At 42.7% G+C, this 17,823-nt stretch overlaps 2 protein-coding genes across 3 annotated transcripts in view; one reads left to right on the top strand and one right to left on the bottom strand.

The window, feature by feature from the left end:
• CNIH3 (cornichon family AMPA receptor auxiliary protein 3) overlaps positions 1-2,015 on the bottom strand; it is an 84,725-nt gene extending 82,710 nt beyond the window's left edge. For both annotated transcript variants that reach the window (XM_063391116.1, XM_063391115.1), the window contains exon 1: positions 1,134-2,015. In XM_063391116.1, coding sequence (XP_063247186.1) covers positions 1,155-2,015 — 861 coding nt within the window. In that variant the 3' untranslated portion in view covers positions 1,134-1,154. The remainder of the gene's footprint in view (positions 1-1,133) is intronic.
• The window catches only part of WDR26 (WD repeat domain 26), a 31,672-nt gene continuing 15,624 nt past the window's right edge, over positions 1,776-17,823 (top strand). The window contains exons 1-7 of the mRNA XM_063391112.1: positions 1,776-2,387; positions 3,909-4,008; positions 4,125-4,181; positions 10,716-10,852; positions 11,397-11,494; positions 12,244-12,400; positions 17,007-17,145. Coding sequence (XP_063247182.1) covers positions 2,029-2,387; positions 3,909-4,008; positions 4,125-4,181; positions 10,716-10,852; positions 11,397-11,494; positions 12,244-12,400; positions 17,007-17,145 — 1,047 coding nt within the window. The 5' untranslated portion in view covers positions 1,776-2,028. The remainder of the gene's footprint in view (positions 2,388-3,908; positions 4,009-4,124; positions 4,182-10,715; positions 10,853-11,396; positions 11,495-12,243; positions 12,401-17,006; positions 17,146-17,823) is intronic.

Raw genomic sequence — 17,823 nt, 5'->3', positions numbered from 1 at the left:
CCCTACAGCCACACCTGGGCAGAGGTCAGGGACAAAGCTCTTTCCAACCTCTCCCTCTGGCATGAGAGCGCTTTGGCTGTTATCAGCCAAATATCTTCTGCAGCCTTTAGACAGGGCCAAGGTATCTACTTAAGCCGGACAGGCCTCCATGAGGTCTCATCTCCTTCTCTGACTTCACTCCTTTCATGCATTTTTGTCCCTCCATGGAGTTCTCCACGGGTCTTGGGCCCATGGTTTCCCTCAGCTAGACTTTTTCAAAGTTCCACTCAAAACAAAGCACTGTGGTTCAAACTTACTCGTTTAACCTAAGCCAGTACTCCTAAACCTCAGCTTCTAAAGGGGAAGATAATTAGATATTAACCTCAGCTTTCAATAAGGAAAAAAAAGTTTTGTTATTTCCCTTTGGGTTTTGGAGAAAAGTTCGAGCATACCAAAGATAAAAATTCTAGGCTCTAAACCAAATAACATAAAATATATTATTTCAAGATGCTATTTTTAAAGACCAGGATTTCACCCATCTCATGACTTTTGACCAGAGGATTGGCTCAGGATTTGAGTTTGCCTTCCACCATACAGAAGGCTTAGCAGGAAGAAACCACAGGGCAGAGACTGGGACCCTTAAAATTCCATTGTCTTCTGACAAATGCCTGTCCTGACAGATGTGACCCAACTTCCAACATTCTTGTAAGACCTACAGCAAAACTGCCAATTCCCTCCTTTTTCCATGCCAACGCATGTAGTGACTACAACAGACAAGACTGTCAGCGGGTCTGAAACCTTCCAGTAACCAACCTGTGCGACACCAGGATGTGACTTCATGAAGCATTTTCCTTTTTAAAAAACTCCCAGACACAGAATCACAGAATCAGGGTTGGAAGGGACCTCAAAGATCATCCCCTTCCAAACACCCCTGCCATGGGCTGTGACACCTTCCACTAGACCAGATTGCTCAAAGCCCCATCCAACCTGGCTTTGAACACCACCAGGGCTGGGGCATCCAAACCTCCCTGGGCCACCTGTCCCGGTGTCTCATCACTCTCACATAAAGGAATTTCTTCCACGCACCCAACCTAATTTTCCACTCTCTCAGTCTGCACCCATTTCTCCCTGTCCAAATTGCATCAGGAAACTACCTGAGGCCGGAATTTTCCCGGTCACCTCCACGGTGTCACAGGCACGGCCGGTCCCACCGGGACACGCCAGGGCAGCGGGCACTCACCGCGCCTCGGGCACGACCACCCTCGCCCCTCTCGCACCCCGGCGCCGCCGGGCGCGGGCACACAGCGGGCACACAGCGGGCACACGCCCGGGGCCCCGGGAGCCCCTCGGGCACGACGCCCCGGCCCCCTCAGGCGCCGCGGGACCCCGCGCGGGCGGGCGGCGGCCCGGGCGGTGCCGTTGGGGCGTCCCCGTCCCCCCCGGGGGCCGCCCCGCCGCCGCCCCCCGGCAGCCGTGGGGCCGTGCCCACCGCGGCCCCGGGCGGCGGAAGTGTGTGTAGGGGGCAGTGCAGGAATTTCCTGTGACGTCCCGGCCCGGACTCCATTAGGTGCAGCTGGGCTGAGAGGAGACAAACCCGGCGGGCAGCGAGCGGAGCGGGCCGGGCGCCTGGGGCTGCCGGGCGGGGGCTCAGGGCAGCGGCGGCCGCCATCGCCAGAGGGAGCCCCGAGCGGGCGGCGGCGCTGCCTCCGGGACCCCCGGCGGGCGCAGGGCCCCGCTCCGCCTCCCCTCGCCCCCGCCGCCTCCCCCTCCTCGCCCCCCCGGCTTCCCACCACGGCCGCTCTCGGCGAGGAAACTCTGGCCTCCGCTTCCTCCTCCTCCGACTCGGACACCGGCGGAGCCTCCCCGCCCCCGCGGAAGAAAGCCCGGGCCTCCCCGGCGGCGGCGGTGGAGGGAGCAGGAGAGCCCGGGGCTTCCGCGGGCAGAGCAGGCCTCACCTCGTCCCAGTCCCCCTCGGTGCCCGCCGGGCTCGCCCCCGCCGCCGCCCCGCTCAGAGGCAGTAGCAGCAGCGGCGGCATCGCCAGCAGCGCCATGCAGGCCAACGGGGCGGGAGGGGGCCAGCAGCAGCAGCAGCCGCCGCCGCAGGGCCCGGAGCTGGGCTGCCTGGGCGCCCAGAACGGCGAGGCCTCGGCGGGCACGGCCGCCGGCGAGCAGCTGGCCCACGCCAACGGGCTGCTGCCCTCGGCCAACAGCGGCGGCCCCGGCGGCGGCAGCCCCGGCGGGCTCGGCGTCAACAACGGGGTGCCCGCCGCCGGGGGGCCCGGCCCGGCCGCCGCCGAGCTGGGGGGCGGCGGTGGCGGCAGTGCCCTGAAGAAGAAGAAGCGGCTCTCGCAGTCCGACGAGGACGTGATCCGGCTGATCGGGCAGCACCTCCACGGGCTGGGGCTCAAGTAAGTGGCCGCGGTGGGCGAGGGGCAGCGCGGCCGGGGCGGGGGCAGGCTCCTTCCTTGGCTTCCTGCGGCGCCCTGAGCGGAGGGTCCCCCCGGGCCGGGGCAGCCCCGCACACGCCCCGCCGTCCTCCGCTCCGTCCGCGGGGAGGGTCCGGCGCGGGGTCCCGTGGAGGATGGGCAGCCCGAAGCGGGGAGGAGGGGAGAGGAAGGGACCCCCGGCGGGGGGGTTGGTGGCCAAAACTGCCCCGTCGCAGCCCGGTGGTCTCCGGCGAGGGGAGAGCAGCGTCCGGCTGCGAGGCAGAGCGGTGGGGCAGGCCCGCTCCCGGAAAAATGGAGCCGGAGCTGTGTTTTCCTAGCCTGTGCCCGTGTCTAGCGAAGGGACAGGACGGGAGCTTCCCCTGCCAGGGATGGCAATATGGAAGTCGAGTTGCACACCGATAAGGGCAGATCAATACAAATGTGTTAGTGGGGGAGAAGTTATCTGGTAAACATAATGGAGCCCGCAGCTGGGCGTGGGGGGGCAAGCTCTTCGCAGATGAGCTCCAAGATTTGGCTTGTCAGCTCCGAGGAAGTGACACAAAGTAAGCTGCCACTTAAACAGGCTGTTTGGTTTCGCTCTGCAAACTTTTGACCCTCTAAATGGGGAAGGCCTCTCTAGAATTGTGTTGGACACGTGTTTTTGCTAATAATCTTACTTGTAAACAAGAAATGAGAATGTTGGTCCTTTCTTAAACTCAGAATAGAGAAAATAATTTCCCGGTGGAATAGGGGAAGTCTTAAGTATTTAATCATAACACTTCATGAGTAAGGCTAAAGCTAGCCAGTATGTCATTGTTTTGGAAGAAGGGTAGAGAAGTCCTGCAAAGTGCTTATGTAGCCACAAAAGAAGTCTTCAAAACACTGCAGAATGGATCAACTATAAAGAACATATTCCATAAAATAAATTGCCTCTGACACAAGAGGCAAGTTTACAGCAGCAAACAACTCGTGACTATTCATAGACGACACCACAGTAAATAAGCTATTTTTAGTATAAAAGGGGGAGGGCTACAGGTTCGTGAGTTTGTTTATTTTTTTTTAAGGAGCCAGTCTTCTAAGAAGTGATCAAGAAGAAAAAATTAGGCCTGAGCCAGATGTCGTAGCTCTCCTTGTTCTTTCAGGGGGGAGGTAGGGAGGGGGCAGGGGATGGCAGCCAGTAACTAACAGCTTTCTAGACTCTATCTTCCTTCATGAAGTTTATCTTCTGTGCAGGGCTGGCTGTTTGTGGTGGCTGGTAAGTCACATACTTTATGGTACTTCAGCAAAGCTTTCAAGCTCCTTGCCAACGTGCTTTAGGTGGAGGTAGCTTTTTACATGTCTCAGGCTACTGAGATCGTCTTCTTGAACAAGCATCTGAATCTGGTCATCGTATTCTTGTTTTATTAAAGTTACTTTAAAGTGTGGTGAACTGTTATCATGGCAGGCGGTGTATTTGTGAGGGTGAAACTGGTCGGGTTTTTTTACACTGTATCTCTCCTGCAGCCAGACTGTTGATCTCCTCATGCAAGAGTCAGGATGTCGTTTAGAACATCCTTCAGCTACCAAATTCCGCAATCATGTCATGGAAGGAGAATGGGATAAGGTAACGTAGGGCTTATAGGACTGTATTAACCACTGTTGAAATTTATAGTATCTGTGAGAGAATTCAAAATTCATCCTCCTTATATACTTTTTTTTTTCTTATGCCGATTTCTGCAGGCTGAGAACGACCTGAATGAACTTAAGGCCTTAGTGCATTCTCCGCATGCAATTGTGGTAAGAGGCACACTTGAAATCTTTCAGAGCTGTGTAGTTGCACTAATTGTAGTGGTGTAATCTTTTACTATGGAGTTGGTTGTCCATAGTTCTTGTTTTCTCTTTTTTGTTTACTTTAAGCTGCTTGCATGCTATCTCAAACGTCATACTAATCTGAACTTTTTTTTTATTCTGTTGTAGAATGTGAGATAGGCAGCCCAAAAGAATTGAGGCTAAGATTTGGTGTACTGAATGTTAAAACTCTATTAAACATACCTAACTGATAAAATATAAATCCTGTCACAGTCCTAAAATAGGTCAGTTTTTGTAGAAACTGCCTATGTTGAATACTAATCTCAACCTTGAAATACTTCTCACAATCTCTGTGTTTTTTCGGAGTAAGGTTTTCTTGAGGGAAGAGAAGTTTAGAAATAAAATGCACTAATACTAACGTGGAGTTGGCATTGTAATAGCACATTACAAGAATATAGAGGCTGCTATAGACCATGAACAATACTGTTGCTTTTCCAGATGGGTTTTAAAGAGCAAATGCATTTGTATTGCTGTTTGGGATTTTATTTAGAGCTTTTTCTCTTTGGGTGGCTTTTTTTTAAAAGATAAACCTAGAAATAGAAGGTTGCTGGATCCTGTGACTTGACAACTACAATTTGTTGTTATGAGTTCAGTTGCTTTGAGTAAAATGTTTCTTGTTTTGATTTTTGGATTTCAAGATGAAAATCATCACTTGGCTCTTCAGAAAGCTTGTTCTGTTGTGTTTAAACGTTTATTTTAATGAGATGAAGTTAGAACAGCCATGGTCACTTAGGAAGCAAACAGTAGCAAGGTTTTTTGAAGTGTCTGTGACTGTAAACAATGAGGAATCAGCTGATGGCTGCTTAGTTCCACTTCTAGCTGATTCATTTGTTGTCAAGACTATTTCCTGTCTGGTGGGGGAGGGAGAGAAAGAAGAACAGGAAATGAAGTAGGAGAAACAGATGTTTAACAAAACATTAGAGGGTACTTGACAGAAGTTCGCATTTGGTTCTATTAGTTTGGTCAAAGCTTAGCACCACTTAATTAGACCGGTAGTTCACTTTCTCTTTTGTCAAAGACCTGAAGGAGTTCAGAATATGGCATGCAGTTTTCAATAGTTTGTGCGGCCTGAAAGTATGGAACTGCTATATGGGAATATGAATGGTCATTTGAAACAAATTTTCTCATGTTTCTGACTTCTGAAGTTATGAAGCTTGTCTGTAGTATTAAAGTGTTTTGCATGTCAGTGAGTCAAGAAGTTTAATTGGGTTACCAACACTGTACTTTCTGGAGAACTCAAATTGAGAAAAAAGAATGCTTTCCTTCTGTTGTTCTGAAAGGCTCTGAGAGCATTCTCTGATATTGATGTCTTAACTCATTCTGTAAAGCTTGGTGCAGTAAAATACTTGGTTTAGACTGAACTTAACCTGAACCCTTATTAACTGTTTTGTTTTCAAAGTTGATCTTTAAACTTGATTTTTATTTTAAATTTAAATTTAAATAAAATTTAAAATTTAAAACAGGTAACAGTTTTGAATGTCTTACATGTGTAAGACAGCATTATTTGCAAAGATAAGTTGAGCTTGTGTGTGTTCTGCTGTGTGCACAGCGTCTCCTCCTCCCTCCCAGTCCAGCTTTTGTGCACATGGTTGAGGTTCTGAGTGGGTCTAAGTGCTGTCAGCAGCTGGGAAGGTAGAGAAAGATCATTACAGGTAAGGAGGGGATGCTCTGTGCTCTGTAGGTGTTCCCCACTGCAGAGAAGTCAGAGCTAATGAAGGTGATAAATGTCTTGATCAGGAAAAGTCCAAACAGGGTGCTGCTGCAGGTAACTCCGTAAAAATAGAAAATGGGATTTTGAGTTTTCCTGACTTGTGACTCACACTATGTGACTAGATGTTTTAAAAATGTGTGCATACGAGAAGAATGGGTACCTAAAAATTTAGATGACACAGAGTATTTAACTAAGTAGGGTGTGTGTTTTGTGGTTTGTTTTTGGTTTGTGGTTTGGGTGGATTTGTTGGTTTTTTGTTTTGTTTTGTTTTTTCCTTAGAGTTAATATGACTTGGACAAAATAACTGGGACACTTGGTTGCTTTTGAAATGGTCTGGTCAGTGAAGGGAGATGCATATGTATTTTAAAAATCCTACTCATGTTTAATTTCTTGATTTCTGCAAAGTGCTTTAAGTTTTACAGGTAAAAACACTGAATATGAAATGGCTGATGTCAGTTTTTCAAGCTTTGATGCAGTGTGTTGATATCGGGGGGAGGAGGGTGTGGCAGCACACAGGACAGTTTGCTATTTCTATTTGTGTCAACACAACTGAGGGCTGTACAGTATGTGATTAGTCATGTTTACTTTTCCAGCATATAAGATACAGCTGTCATAGAAAATCTGTAGCAAAACTTTATAATTGAATCAAGCATGATGTTTTCCCTTGGGTAACAGTTAGAAAGCACCAAGCTAGCCTGAGGTTTTGCTTTGGGGCTACTCAGGCATGTCATGGCATCTGTCTTGGGTTGCACCTAGGAAAAAACTTGGAGATTATTCCTCTACAGTAACCTAGAAAATACCTTTGGATTGTTCTCTTCACTTATTCCAGAGGTATACAGCCTGCAGCAGGCAATACAATCTAAGAAGTGAGTTAAATATTATCATTTGAGTAAAGTGCTCCACCTGCCTGCATGGTGTCCCTCTTGCTACCATCATTAAGGGCAGTTCCCTACTGCAGTTAATTACTCCCTGTGTAGCAGAGCTTGATATGGTTGAAGACTCATTAAATTCCTTGCTGAATTCTGTACAGCAGAATGTTTTCTGCCCTTTACATATCAGGGCATTTAAGTTCTGGTTTGTTTTTAAGTGCTTTCATCAGTGTTTTATGAAACTATCAAAGTAAAGGACTACAGGATAAAGAAAACTAAGGTCTTAGTTCTGCAGGCTGTAAATTGATAGCTACTGTGTTGAGTTTGTTTTGAAACATCTGCTGATAATTTCACCATGTATTTTAGTTACCTATTTAATTTCAAAGAGCAGTTGTTTCAGCAATGTTTACTTATTTTGGACTTCTAGTACATTAATAAAACTGTTGTGGAGCTTGCTAAGATACACTGGTTGAAAATAACACCAAAATCTAGACTTAAACTTAGGTTATTTTGCATTTTGCTCATTAAACCTCTGAAGATTCTCTACTGGTTACAGTTACTGATCAGAATGGCCAAATTTCTTGCCTGTGGGAGTATGTTTGTCCTGTTCCTTTCATGGTTTTGTTTGCTGAGGTTTTCACCTTTGGTTACGTAGTGATGGTGAGTTATGGTGCATGGCAGACTTCCTAGAATTTAGGATTCTGGAAGAGGCTTTCCTACTAACAGTTAGGACAAGGAAGGAGTACAGTACTAAGCATTCATGTTAGTAATCAAAGGTTGTAGTTTGAAGAAAGAAAAATGCTAATAGTGTATACATTGAAACAAATAAACAACACCCTGTAAATCTGTGAACTCTTTAGTTTTGCCCCAGGGTAATCAGCGTTCAATTTACACTTAAATAATAACTTGTAGAAACAACAAAGTAATGCACTTTATCCTCATCTTTTCTGTTGAGGTGAAAGACAGGATGAGGTTGTAATAATTGAACAAAACCAGCCAGACTGTAGTGCTGACACTTGGATTGGACTTTTCCAGGGGTCCTTCAGGGTGAGGAATCTTGGCTGAAAGCTAAGCAGTGGTGGTGTCTGAATTTTAAATTGTTCAGCAGTAATGAGTGTAATGATGTTGAATTTCCTTTGCAAACACTGAGATGATAACAAATCCCAGGCACTTGTGTTACTTCAGCATGGTTTCAATTAAGATAATTTTGATTTCCTTCTTTGTAAGGCAGCTAAAAAATATGGAAAAAAGAATAAGCTACTTAATCAGCTGAGTCTGTGCTTTTGCTTTACAGTTGTCAATATTATAAACAGTTCTCTTTCCTTCTAGAAAAGATTGTTTGGGCTATAAAAGAGATGTACCCAAAATGGTCTTGGATTTTGTAGAAGGTGGTATTGGAAGAAATTACTTTTAGGAAGAAAATACATTTAGGAGGGCACAGAGGAGTTGAGAGAAATCTATTTGTCAGCAAGGTCACTAATTGCACAAAAATGGGAAGTAGGAGACAGTGAGTGCCCCAACGTTAAAAAATGACCTGCAATGTGATGTTACTGGAGTGTGACTCTTGCCTTAAGGAAGTTCATGCCATTGTTTGAGTATGCTGTAGGGCAAGTTTGGGAGCATTATCAAAACAGCTTAGCAATTCAATATAATTTCCTCATCAAGACTTTAGTCCCTGCCCTCTGCTATCAATAAGTTACTATTTCAGGTTGCTTATCTCTTGTTCTAATTCTCCATTATGGGAACACTAGACTGCTGCATGAAATGTATAATACTTTGTTTTTCTGCAGGCCTTTATATTCCTGATATACCTAAATCACACATGGTAGTGATGACCTCCTTTTTAAACCATAGTTTCTAGCCTAGAACTGAAATTACACCTCTTTGGCACCAGCATTGTGAGTGGTAGTATTCCTGTAATGCTTCCATGGAATTGCTGGGACTGATGCTTTAAAACTCATTTTATAGGGTCTTTCTGCTCTTTTTACTTTTTCCTCTAACAAAATTAAATTAATGCCAAGTCCTGAAAGTAAGGAGGGAGAAAAGGTAGGTTATCACATTTAATGGAAATATGATATAAATTGAATAAATACTGTCTACAGTGAATGGAGAGGGAAGATAGGGAGGGATTACAGTTTTTATTACAAACTGGAAGTATCAGGGTATTTTTTATGTGGTGGTGATCATGACCGTGAGGTGACCGAGAGCAGAGAAATACCGCTTGTGTCTGCTGCCTGGGCATCTCCAGGTATCCTGGAGAGCATGTGCACAGCTGGTGGAGGAAGTTCTTATCCCTCCTGCTGCTGCTGTATAAGCAAACAGCGTGGGCTCTGCTGGCCTGCTGCACAGAGCCAACCTCCGGGCTTGTAAATAATTGGGATATCTTTCATTTGGTTTTTCACATGTCAGAGCATCGAAAAAAGTTGTCTCACCTGGAAGAACTGTACAGTAATGGTCTAATAATTCCAAATTCAAATAAACTAAAGAACTGGATTGGGAGTGCAATACAGGTTTGCCTGTCAGATACAGGACAGCAGAGCACTATGGACAAGTTTGAACATAAATCATCTTTACTGTGTCATGTTTTATGCTTCACAAAGCTGTGTGGTAAGTTAATAGCACTATTTGTGGAAACTTCATTCTTTTGAAGAACTGAGTATCTCTGGCAGTCAAATTACTTTATGTTTTAACTTTGGATTTAACATCTAGTGAGCCTTAAACTTTCATGTGAGCTTTAATAGGACAGGAACATCTTAAACTTCTCGATTATCCTCTACTTAAGGAGGCTGGCAGTGTGTTTGAAACTGAGTAAACATTGACCAAATGTGAGCATGAAAATAGTGAGGTGCCTGAGGTCTGATGAAAGCAAAAGAAACTGGTGATTGAACTGGTGGTGTATTCATTAGAGAAGCAAATGTAGTTTGCTGAACTGTTATCTCCAGTCTGTATCTCACCAGTTTATCTAAGCATGTACATTTTCCTCATTTTCCTCTTCAACCTGGTGAGTTTTGTTGACTAAACCTGTCATTTTTGTCTGATAACTGTAGCAGTAAAGAATGTGTACAAACACAAGATATTTGGTTTCATCCAGGAACAACCAATGTGTGTTTCTACTAAATTAGTATTAAAATTTCTAGGCCTTCAGGTTTTTTTAATATAGTGACTTAATGCCTAATTTACTTTTTTTTACCCACAAATATTTGTTGTTAGAATAGGAGGCTTGATTTTTAGTTTGAGAAAACAACCAAAAACTGTATAAGTGAAAGGAACACCATGAAATAACAGCACTTAATTCAGAGTGTTGAAGTGACTCCTAAATATAGGGAACTATTTTTTTCTGTAATCCAGAAAACAAGTTAACATGGAACTACAGAAAAAAACCCCAAAACCTCAGGCAGTGTCAGTTTTACTGTTTATGTTATGCAGCTATGCAAACAATCCATGTCAACACCTATGTGAGCAGTGTGAGAGAACTTGTTGAGTTGTTCTGTTTTGTTCTGTGCTGTCATGCAGTCTTAAATATATGAATAGCTGATTTGGGACTCTTTTCTTGATAAAATGTTTCACTGGAAAGCCTGTCTAATGCAGGCTTTGAAGGATGATGACTAAAGAGAGATCAGGTGAAAATGGGGCCCAGTTGCAGGGGGGATCTGAGGAATGAGATAGGAACATACCTGGAGCCCCTTCAGGCATGGAAGAAATTCATGGATAGCCGCAATGTTGTTGAAAAGCCAGCAAAAGAAATTGAGTAATGAAACATTACTTAGAGCTGTGTTTCTGAAGGGCATAGTAGAATGGTTTCTACTGTTCTGTTTAGGCTCAAACGTTTTCTGAAACTTCAGTCAACCTTTTTCCCCTGACTGCTGCTTTCTGTCATGTCAGAGGATGAAGTTTTTGCTGCTGCAGCAGAAGTACCTGGAATACCTGGAGGATGGCAAGGTCCTGGAGGCACTTCAGGTTCTACGCTGTGAACTGACGCCTCTGAAATATAACACAGAACGCATTCATGTCCTCAGTGGGTAAGTGTTTGGACTTTAAGAGCTCTTGCAGAGGAGTTTAAGGAATTCTGTAGCTTTTGATAGCTGATGTTGTGAAGACTCAAGCTGTATTAAATCTACTATCCTGGTGAATAATAAGCTGTACTGAGATGTGGTAGAATGCTGTTCAGTAGACAGTTGTTTGTTTCAGATGCTTGAAAATAACCTGATGATGATTTACAGTAATACTACTAGAACTCAAATTAATACATATGTATGGTCATCTGATCTTGGGAATTATTAGCCAGTTACCTTATAATTCAATTAAGTGATTATAATCTAGTTTGTTCTACCTGCCTAAAATTGCTTGTGTTTTGTTTTCTTTTTGTATGGGCAGTTTGCAGACATTTGTTCAGAAGATGTGTATTTGTATGAAATAGTTCCCTGCCTTTTTCCCTATTGGTCTCAAGCTTAAGTTACCTGTTCCCAGTTGGCTAAAAATGTTAGGATCTGTATCATGCTTAAAAGTGAAAAGAATGATTCCAAAAAGACTTGGTCTGTTGGTGTATGTGCACTTTTCAAACAGGTACCTGATGTGTAGCCATGCAGAAGACTTGCGTGCAAAAGCAGAGTGGGAAGGGAAAGGAACAGCTTCCAGATCTAAGCTTTTGGACAAGCTCCAGAGTAAGATGTTCTAGTGTTCAGAATTTCCTCTCACCTCTGTTAAGTCCAGTATAACTTACACATCCCTGGGAATTGACTGTGTTTGCTGGTTGGTTGGTTTTTTTGTATTTCTGGGTTCACGGGGATACCTTTAGGTGCCTTTACCATTTGATCTTCTGTACCTGACCTTTTGCTGTGCCTGATAAACTGTCTGTAATAGGACCTGTTACTTCTTAGCTCTGCTGCATGCAGTAGTGATGTAACTTGGTGATTAAACGTGTGGTTTAGGGAGCGGTGGGTGTGTGTTATAAAGGCCAGCCACACTGAGTGGTGGAAACTAAGTGTGGCCTATAACCAGTAGTGATACTGGTACTGGTTGATAGTGGTCTCATACTTTGCTCTGAATTATGGTTTCTCCTCTCTCTTGTGACTGTTGTAATACTCTGTACCAGAGTTTCTTTCTTTTCATAGTCCTAATAGAGCATTATAGATTCTGTTAAATACTGAGTTTTGACTTAGCTTGTGTAAGTGGTGCTTGTTGGCCAGGACAGCACACTCTATACCAACAAATACCTTGCATATAGCTCTGCTTTCCAGAAGTTCATGCTTCTAATTCCAGGTGTATAGCTGTAAATTCAACAAGCTGTGTGCTTTTGTTTACTAAGGTCTCTTCCAAAACCACTCAAATCTGTATGCTGTGACTTGTAACTTGCTTTTGAGAAGTCATTTTTTCTTCGTTTGTTTGTTTTTCCTTCCCTCCTCCTCTGAAGCCTACCTGCCCCCATCAGTGATGCTTCCTCCGAGGCGTTTACAGAACCTGCTCCGCCAGGCTGTGGAACTCCAACGGGACCGGTGCCTATATCACAACACCAAACTAGACAGCAACCTAGATTCTGTCTCGCTGCTAATAGATCACGTTTGTAGTAGGTAAGGAACCTTCCTGACTTCTGAGATGGGCAGTCTTTTCTTAGTCTTTTAAAATAATCTGATTCTCAGCAGAAACATGAAAACTGTCCTGAGCTGGTTTAGCAAGATTTTACTGGGAAAAAGCAGTCCTTGCTAAATGAGCAGTGGAAGTGGGGAGTAAAGAAGGTGTTTAGAGTAGATTTTGGTAGCTGGATGTGAAGTAGTGGGATCAGACTGAAGCTTAAAACTTTTAATCAGATTGGTGTGAAAAGATGATACTGCCATGCTAATCCGTAGCCACTTGTTTCTTGTCATTTTGGACAGCCAGTCTGTTTATTCCTCAACACAGGATTGCTGTGTTTTTTCACTGGGGCATCAGTGGTGTGTTGCTTATGCAGACTCTGTCTTTGAGGTTACTGGATTACAGAAAGCTTGCTGAGGAATGCTTCTATGAACTCAACTTTCAGCTGTAACTTTTAAGAGTGGACATGGGTGCTTTTAGACACAAAAGTTAAAAGAGAGGAAGAATGTACAGTAGATTTTTCTGAGTTGCATAATAAATAACATGAATAATATAAAGAACTATTTTCTCAGATTTGTAAGGTAGTAAGAATTGAGTGTCTCTTACACCTTTGTATTGGCTCTTTGGACTGTCTGGATAGCTTTTTTTTTTTTGGTGACAAAATGGAGGCTGCTTCTGAGCCCCCAAAATGCAATACTCTAATAGACATGAAACAGGAAGATGTTTGTTTTTAATGAATGGCTGACTTGGGCAGTTTTTCCTCATCCAGCAGAACTTGGCTAAGGACCTAAAAACTCAGTGTAGCTTTTATGGAAAACTGCTGTGGTGTGCATGGTGGATTAAGGGAATAAGGGCTGTTTGGGATATCCTTATATGTTTGTCCATATAACAGGCTTACACTTGGGCTTACAGGGGAATTGTCTTCAGTTAAGGTTAGCTCATCTGAGGAAGTTAATTAAGAACTGATAAACTTGCTTTTACAAATTTCCTGAACTCAGCTGCTTTGACTTGCATTCTTGTGTTACTTGGAATCCATTTTTAAAGAAGCAGACTTCCATACTACTTTGCTGTAGCCATCTTAAGGTTTGAAAATTACTGTCTTTGGCACTTTATGTATTCCAGTAGCCTTTTAGCTTACAATTTTGTTGTATTGCACTGTTTCAGCATTTGTGTGTGAAGTGTGCAGAGATTTGAATGTTGCCCATTTTAGGACCTGTTGGAAATGATCATATACTGGTGTTGTGGCTTCCCTCTTTCAGAAGTGAGTGTTAAAATCAGACTGCCTAAAAGAGATTTAATCTTTAAGCAAGTCCATGAGAAGTACTGGATGTTGTGCAACAGGTTTGATATTACTAACCAAATCTCAAGGAGCATTCAAGATCACTGTGAGGAGCCTGATTTACTGAAGCCAGGCTACAGAGAGCCAGATAGAAAAGATTGTACATGCAGCAAACCTGGGTTTGAATTTCCCCCATCTGAATCTATTTGCTGACATAAAAGTTTGGCCATAGTTTGGGTTTTTGGTTTCTTGGTTCCCTTTTTTCCACTAAAGCAGTACTTCCTAAACTTGCATATTTGCTATGGATATACATACATAAATACTCATGGCTACTGTAATTAAAAAAACCCCAACAACAAGAACCCAACAAAAAAGTACCCAAAAATCCACTTGAAAAGAATGGGTCCCATTCTGTCCTCCTCCTCTTGTAGCTGCCTGTGGCAGGGCTCTGAGCCCATTTTGTGGTATGCTGTGTGTGCTGCCATGCTTGGGCACAGTGAGTGAGGTAGACAGTGGAAGGCAGATTTTGATGAAGGTGACAACAGTAGTCTAATAGCTTAGACAATTCAAGTCCTGTGCTATTTAATTGATGGAACACTGGTAGGTTTCCCATTTTTAGTTGGAAATAATCCCTTTTGGACTTAAGACAGTATTTTGGTTAAGCATAAACTGCACTAACAGGCAAAATGTATAACTATAAAACTCACTTGATAAGAGTGGGAGATGTGAGTGGGGCACTGCTGGGAGTGAAGGTGGAGGATTTCATCTTACTGTGCCAGAGATTTTCGTAGTAGAGAATTGATGCTCTTGGAGATGATGATTTTTGGTTTTGAGAGCTTTCAGCCTAGTTGGGTGTGGTGGGGTTTTCTTGTTCATTTGGTTTTCTTTGTTGAGGAATAAATCTTTCATTGTATGTACAGGGAATAAAAAGGTGGCTATTTAGTGTTTTATTCTATAATTTTGAACTTGTGTAAATACAACAAAAGGGAAACTTTGAGATGCTTTATCTCAGTAAGTGAATGACGTAATTCAAGTGTTTTTTGCTGAACAGAACAATTTGAAATGAAGCACTTCAAAAAAGGTACGGAAAAACCTTTGAGCTGAAGTAATACCTAATTACCAACACAAGAAACTGTTAAGACAACTGGTTCAGGTTTCTTGTTTCAAGACCGCCACTATTTCCTTCCACAGCCAGGTTATTAAATGTGGTTTTGCTGCCTGTGAAGTCAAACTTGCTGAGTTCTGTTTCGCTAGTTAAGTGAAGAGGATTTTTTGTGGGAGCTCAGACTGAGTTGTGAGCAGCATAATTCAGTATTGGGATGCATCTGCAGCAGCTCCAATAACTGTGTCACTCCTTTTAGGAACCTAAAGGTATCTTACTATGAAAATTCTGTGCTCCAGCATTATCCTGCTTGCTTTTCGTGTCTACAAAACCTTGGCTGCTTTTCTTAAGCTTTAAGGTGGAAGAGCTGTTCTTCCATAGAGTATTACTTGGAAATGAAATGTGCTGAAAAGACTTTCCTGGGACACAGCATGCCCCTTGTACTTCGTGTGAATTATGGATGCAGCCTCACCTCCTGGGACAAGTTACTGCTTTGAGCAAAAACATTAATTTATAACAATATGGCTAAATAATAATAAAATACTGCTCCTGTAGTATTTATCTCTGTGTAAGGGCTTGCCTCCTTCCCTCTAGACCTGAAGGAAAACAAAATCTTTCATGGGTGAGGCTTTTTACCTTGGGTTCAGTGTTCTTCCAGGGGCAACCAGGCAGTTCCTGGTCAGCTGAAAGCAGGAGCAGAACACACTTGTGTTTCTCTATAAACAAGTATAGACATATCCAAGGAGGCCAAATATATATATATATATATGTACATTTTATCCTTCTCTGCCATAAGACAGGAAATGAGACTGTATGGTTGTTCAGTGGTGCTTGATAGTCTTTAAGCACAGACTAGGAAGCCTCTTCTAGTAAAAGAAAATGGACTCAAAGGGTATAGATACTATGTGAAGGAGAACTTTTTCTAGCTTCAGGGAAGAAGTAGTTTTTTAGGTGTTTGTCAGCCTGGCTGCCACCAAACTGTATTTGTGAACACAAATGTGAGGGAACTAAGTTTTCTGCTTAAGTTAATGAGGCGATTGTTTGACTTTTTAAATTTTTATTTCCTTTGGTGGGTGGGTTGTATGTGTTTTGGTTGGTTTTTGGTTTTTTAAAGCCAATTTATCTCCAGTGATAAATACAACTGTACATTCAAGGACACTGTCACTCCCTTAGTACCAGTGTGTGCCATCAGAGTTGTGTTGCCCTGTTGCACTGAGTGCTATAAAAACTCAGCCTAAGACTGAACCACTTCAAGCTCTCTGCAGCTGAAGAAAGTGTCTGTGGTTAGAGACTATCTTTTAGTGCATCTGAGCAACGAACTTGTACTTCTTGCAGTATTACTTCAAAATGCAGACATCAGCTGTAAAACCCTACATTTGTTTTATCTTAGTTCTGATTTCTTATTTGAGAGCTTGTAGGAAAGATTTAAATAGATGAAACTTGTTTCCAGTTCTCACCTAACTTAATAATTTGACTGTTAGCTTTTTTTTGGTGTGTAACTCGAATATTAAGTATTTGCTCTAGAGGAATGTTTCAGTCTTCCTCAGTAGTTTATCATGTAATTTTTATTTGATAAATGCAGCATTTTACAAAATAGTTTTGATTTTGTGAGGGAGAACTGAGCAAGTTGAAAGCTCAATGGTGTCTTGAGCTAGTTATGCTTAGATATTGTGTGTGGTACTCTGCAAAGGTAAATGACAAAAAGAAAAATGACAAAACTAAGGCAAACATCTAATTTATTGCAAGGTCACATTCAGGAAAAAGAACTTTTATGTAAGAATCATTTCTTAGCAAGATATAGCTAAGTGAGCTAGATATCTACAGAAACCTCATGAGTAAAAAACATTGCACCTATGGTTCAAAGAGACCTATACTATAATATTTTCCATAGAGTAGAAAATTATATAGTAATAAACTGTTACACTCCTGATGAGGTCATTTTAATTCTAAGTTACATGAAAGCATAACAAATTATGTGAGTGAAATAAGAAAGTTCTGTGTTCTTATGGTTAATTATGAGGACTTGATGGTGTGAGCTTGTTGCCAGATAAGACATTTCATTCTGTACTTACTTGAAGCAGCTGTTGATAGAGGAGCTTTCTAAGTTGTCTGGTCTTGCATTTATATAAGGTTTTTGTTTGATTAGTTTTTTTTAATAGCTTGACTTTAAAAAAATCTTACTGCTGTCTTAATAATGTGTGAATGCATCCCTTTGTTTTCCCAGGAAACAGTTCCCATGCTATACCCAGCAAATCCTAACGGAGCACTGTAACGAAGTGTGGTTCTGTAAATTCTCCAACGACGGCACTAAATTAGCAACAGGATCTAAGGACACAACTGTTATTATATGGCAGGTTGATCCAGTAAGTGTGCAAAGTGTGAAAATGTGTATGACTTGCCTTTCCCTTTTGTCTCAGCTTTCTCCTGCTAGGATGCTGTGGTTCTTGTAGGACAGGCTGACATGGACTGTAGCCCTGTTACATCCCATTCCTTGGGATGTAAAAGTCTTGTAAATCTCGTAGCTGTGGGATATTTGATACATCTTTCCTACAAGTATCTATTGGTATATAAATGAAGAGGTTGATTGATGAATCTAAGCCTGTTTTGACTTGTAGAAATGATTATGAAAGTATGTCCATATATTTCATAATAATTGAAGACTGGGAATAAACTTGAACATATACAGACAGTATTTGAAGTTGCTAATGCTTGTGAAACACTATCAGAAATGAGATCCTTATGGTATTTTAACCACACAGCTGCAGGCTGGTGTGTGAGGTGGAAAATGAACGGTTTCTGCAGTTCCATACTGGTGTTCAGTAGGATTTGAAAGCTGAGTTTGTTTTCTTTCACTTCAGGTTAGGAATCCATATAATCTCAGTCCTTTTTGCTATTAAAATGGTGGGAGGACTTTAAAACCGTGTTCCATGGGCATAATTGTTACATAACCCCAGACCTAACAGCAGGCACCATGGCTTTTTCAGGCATAAGGCTGCTGTGGTTTGTGTCTTACTGGGGTCAGTGTCCTCTGGGCCACGAGC

Source organism: Prinia subflava, chromosome 2 (assembly GCF_021018805.1).
Source record: "Prinia subflava isolate CZ2003 ecotype Zambia chromosome 2, Cam_Psub_1.2, whole genome shotgun sequence".
NCBI classification, from domain to species: domain Eukaryota; kingdom Metazoa; phylum Chordata; class Aves; order Passeriformes; family Cisticolidae; genus Prinia; species Prinia subflava.
This window is presented reverse-complemented; position numbering and strand designations above follow the sequence as displayed.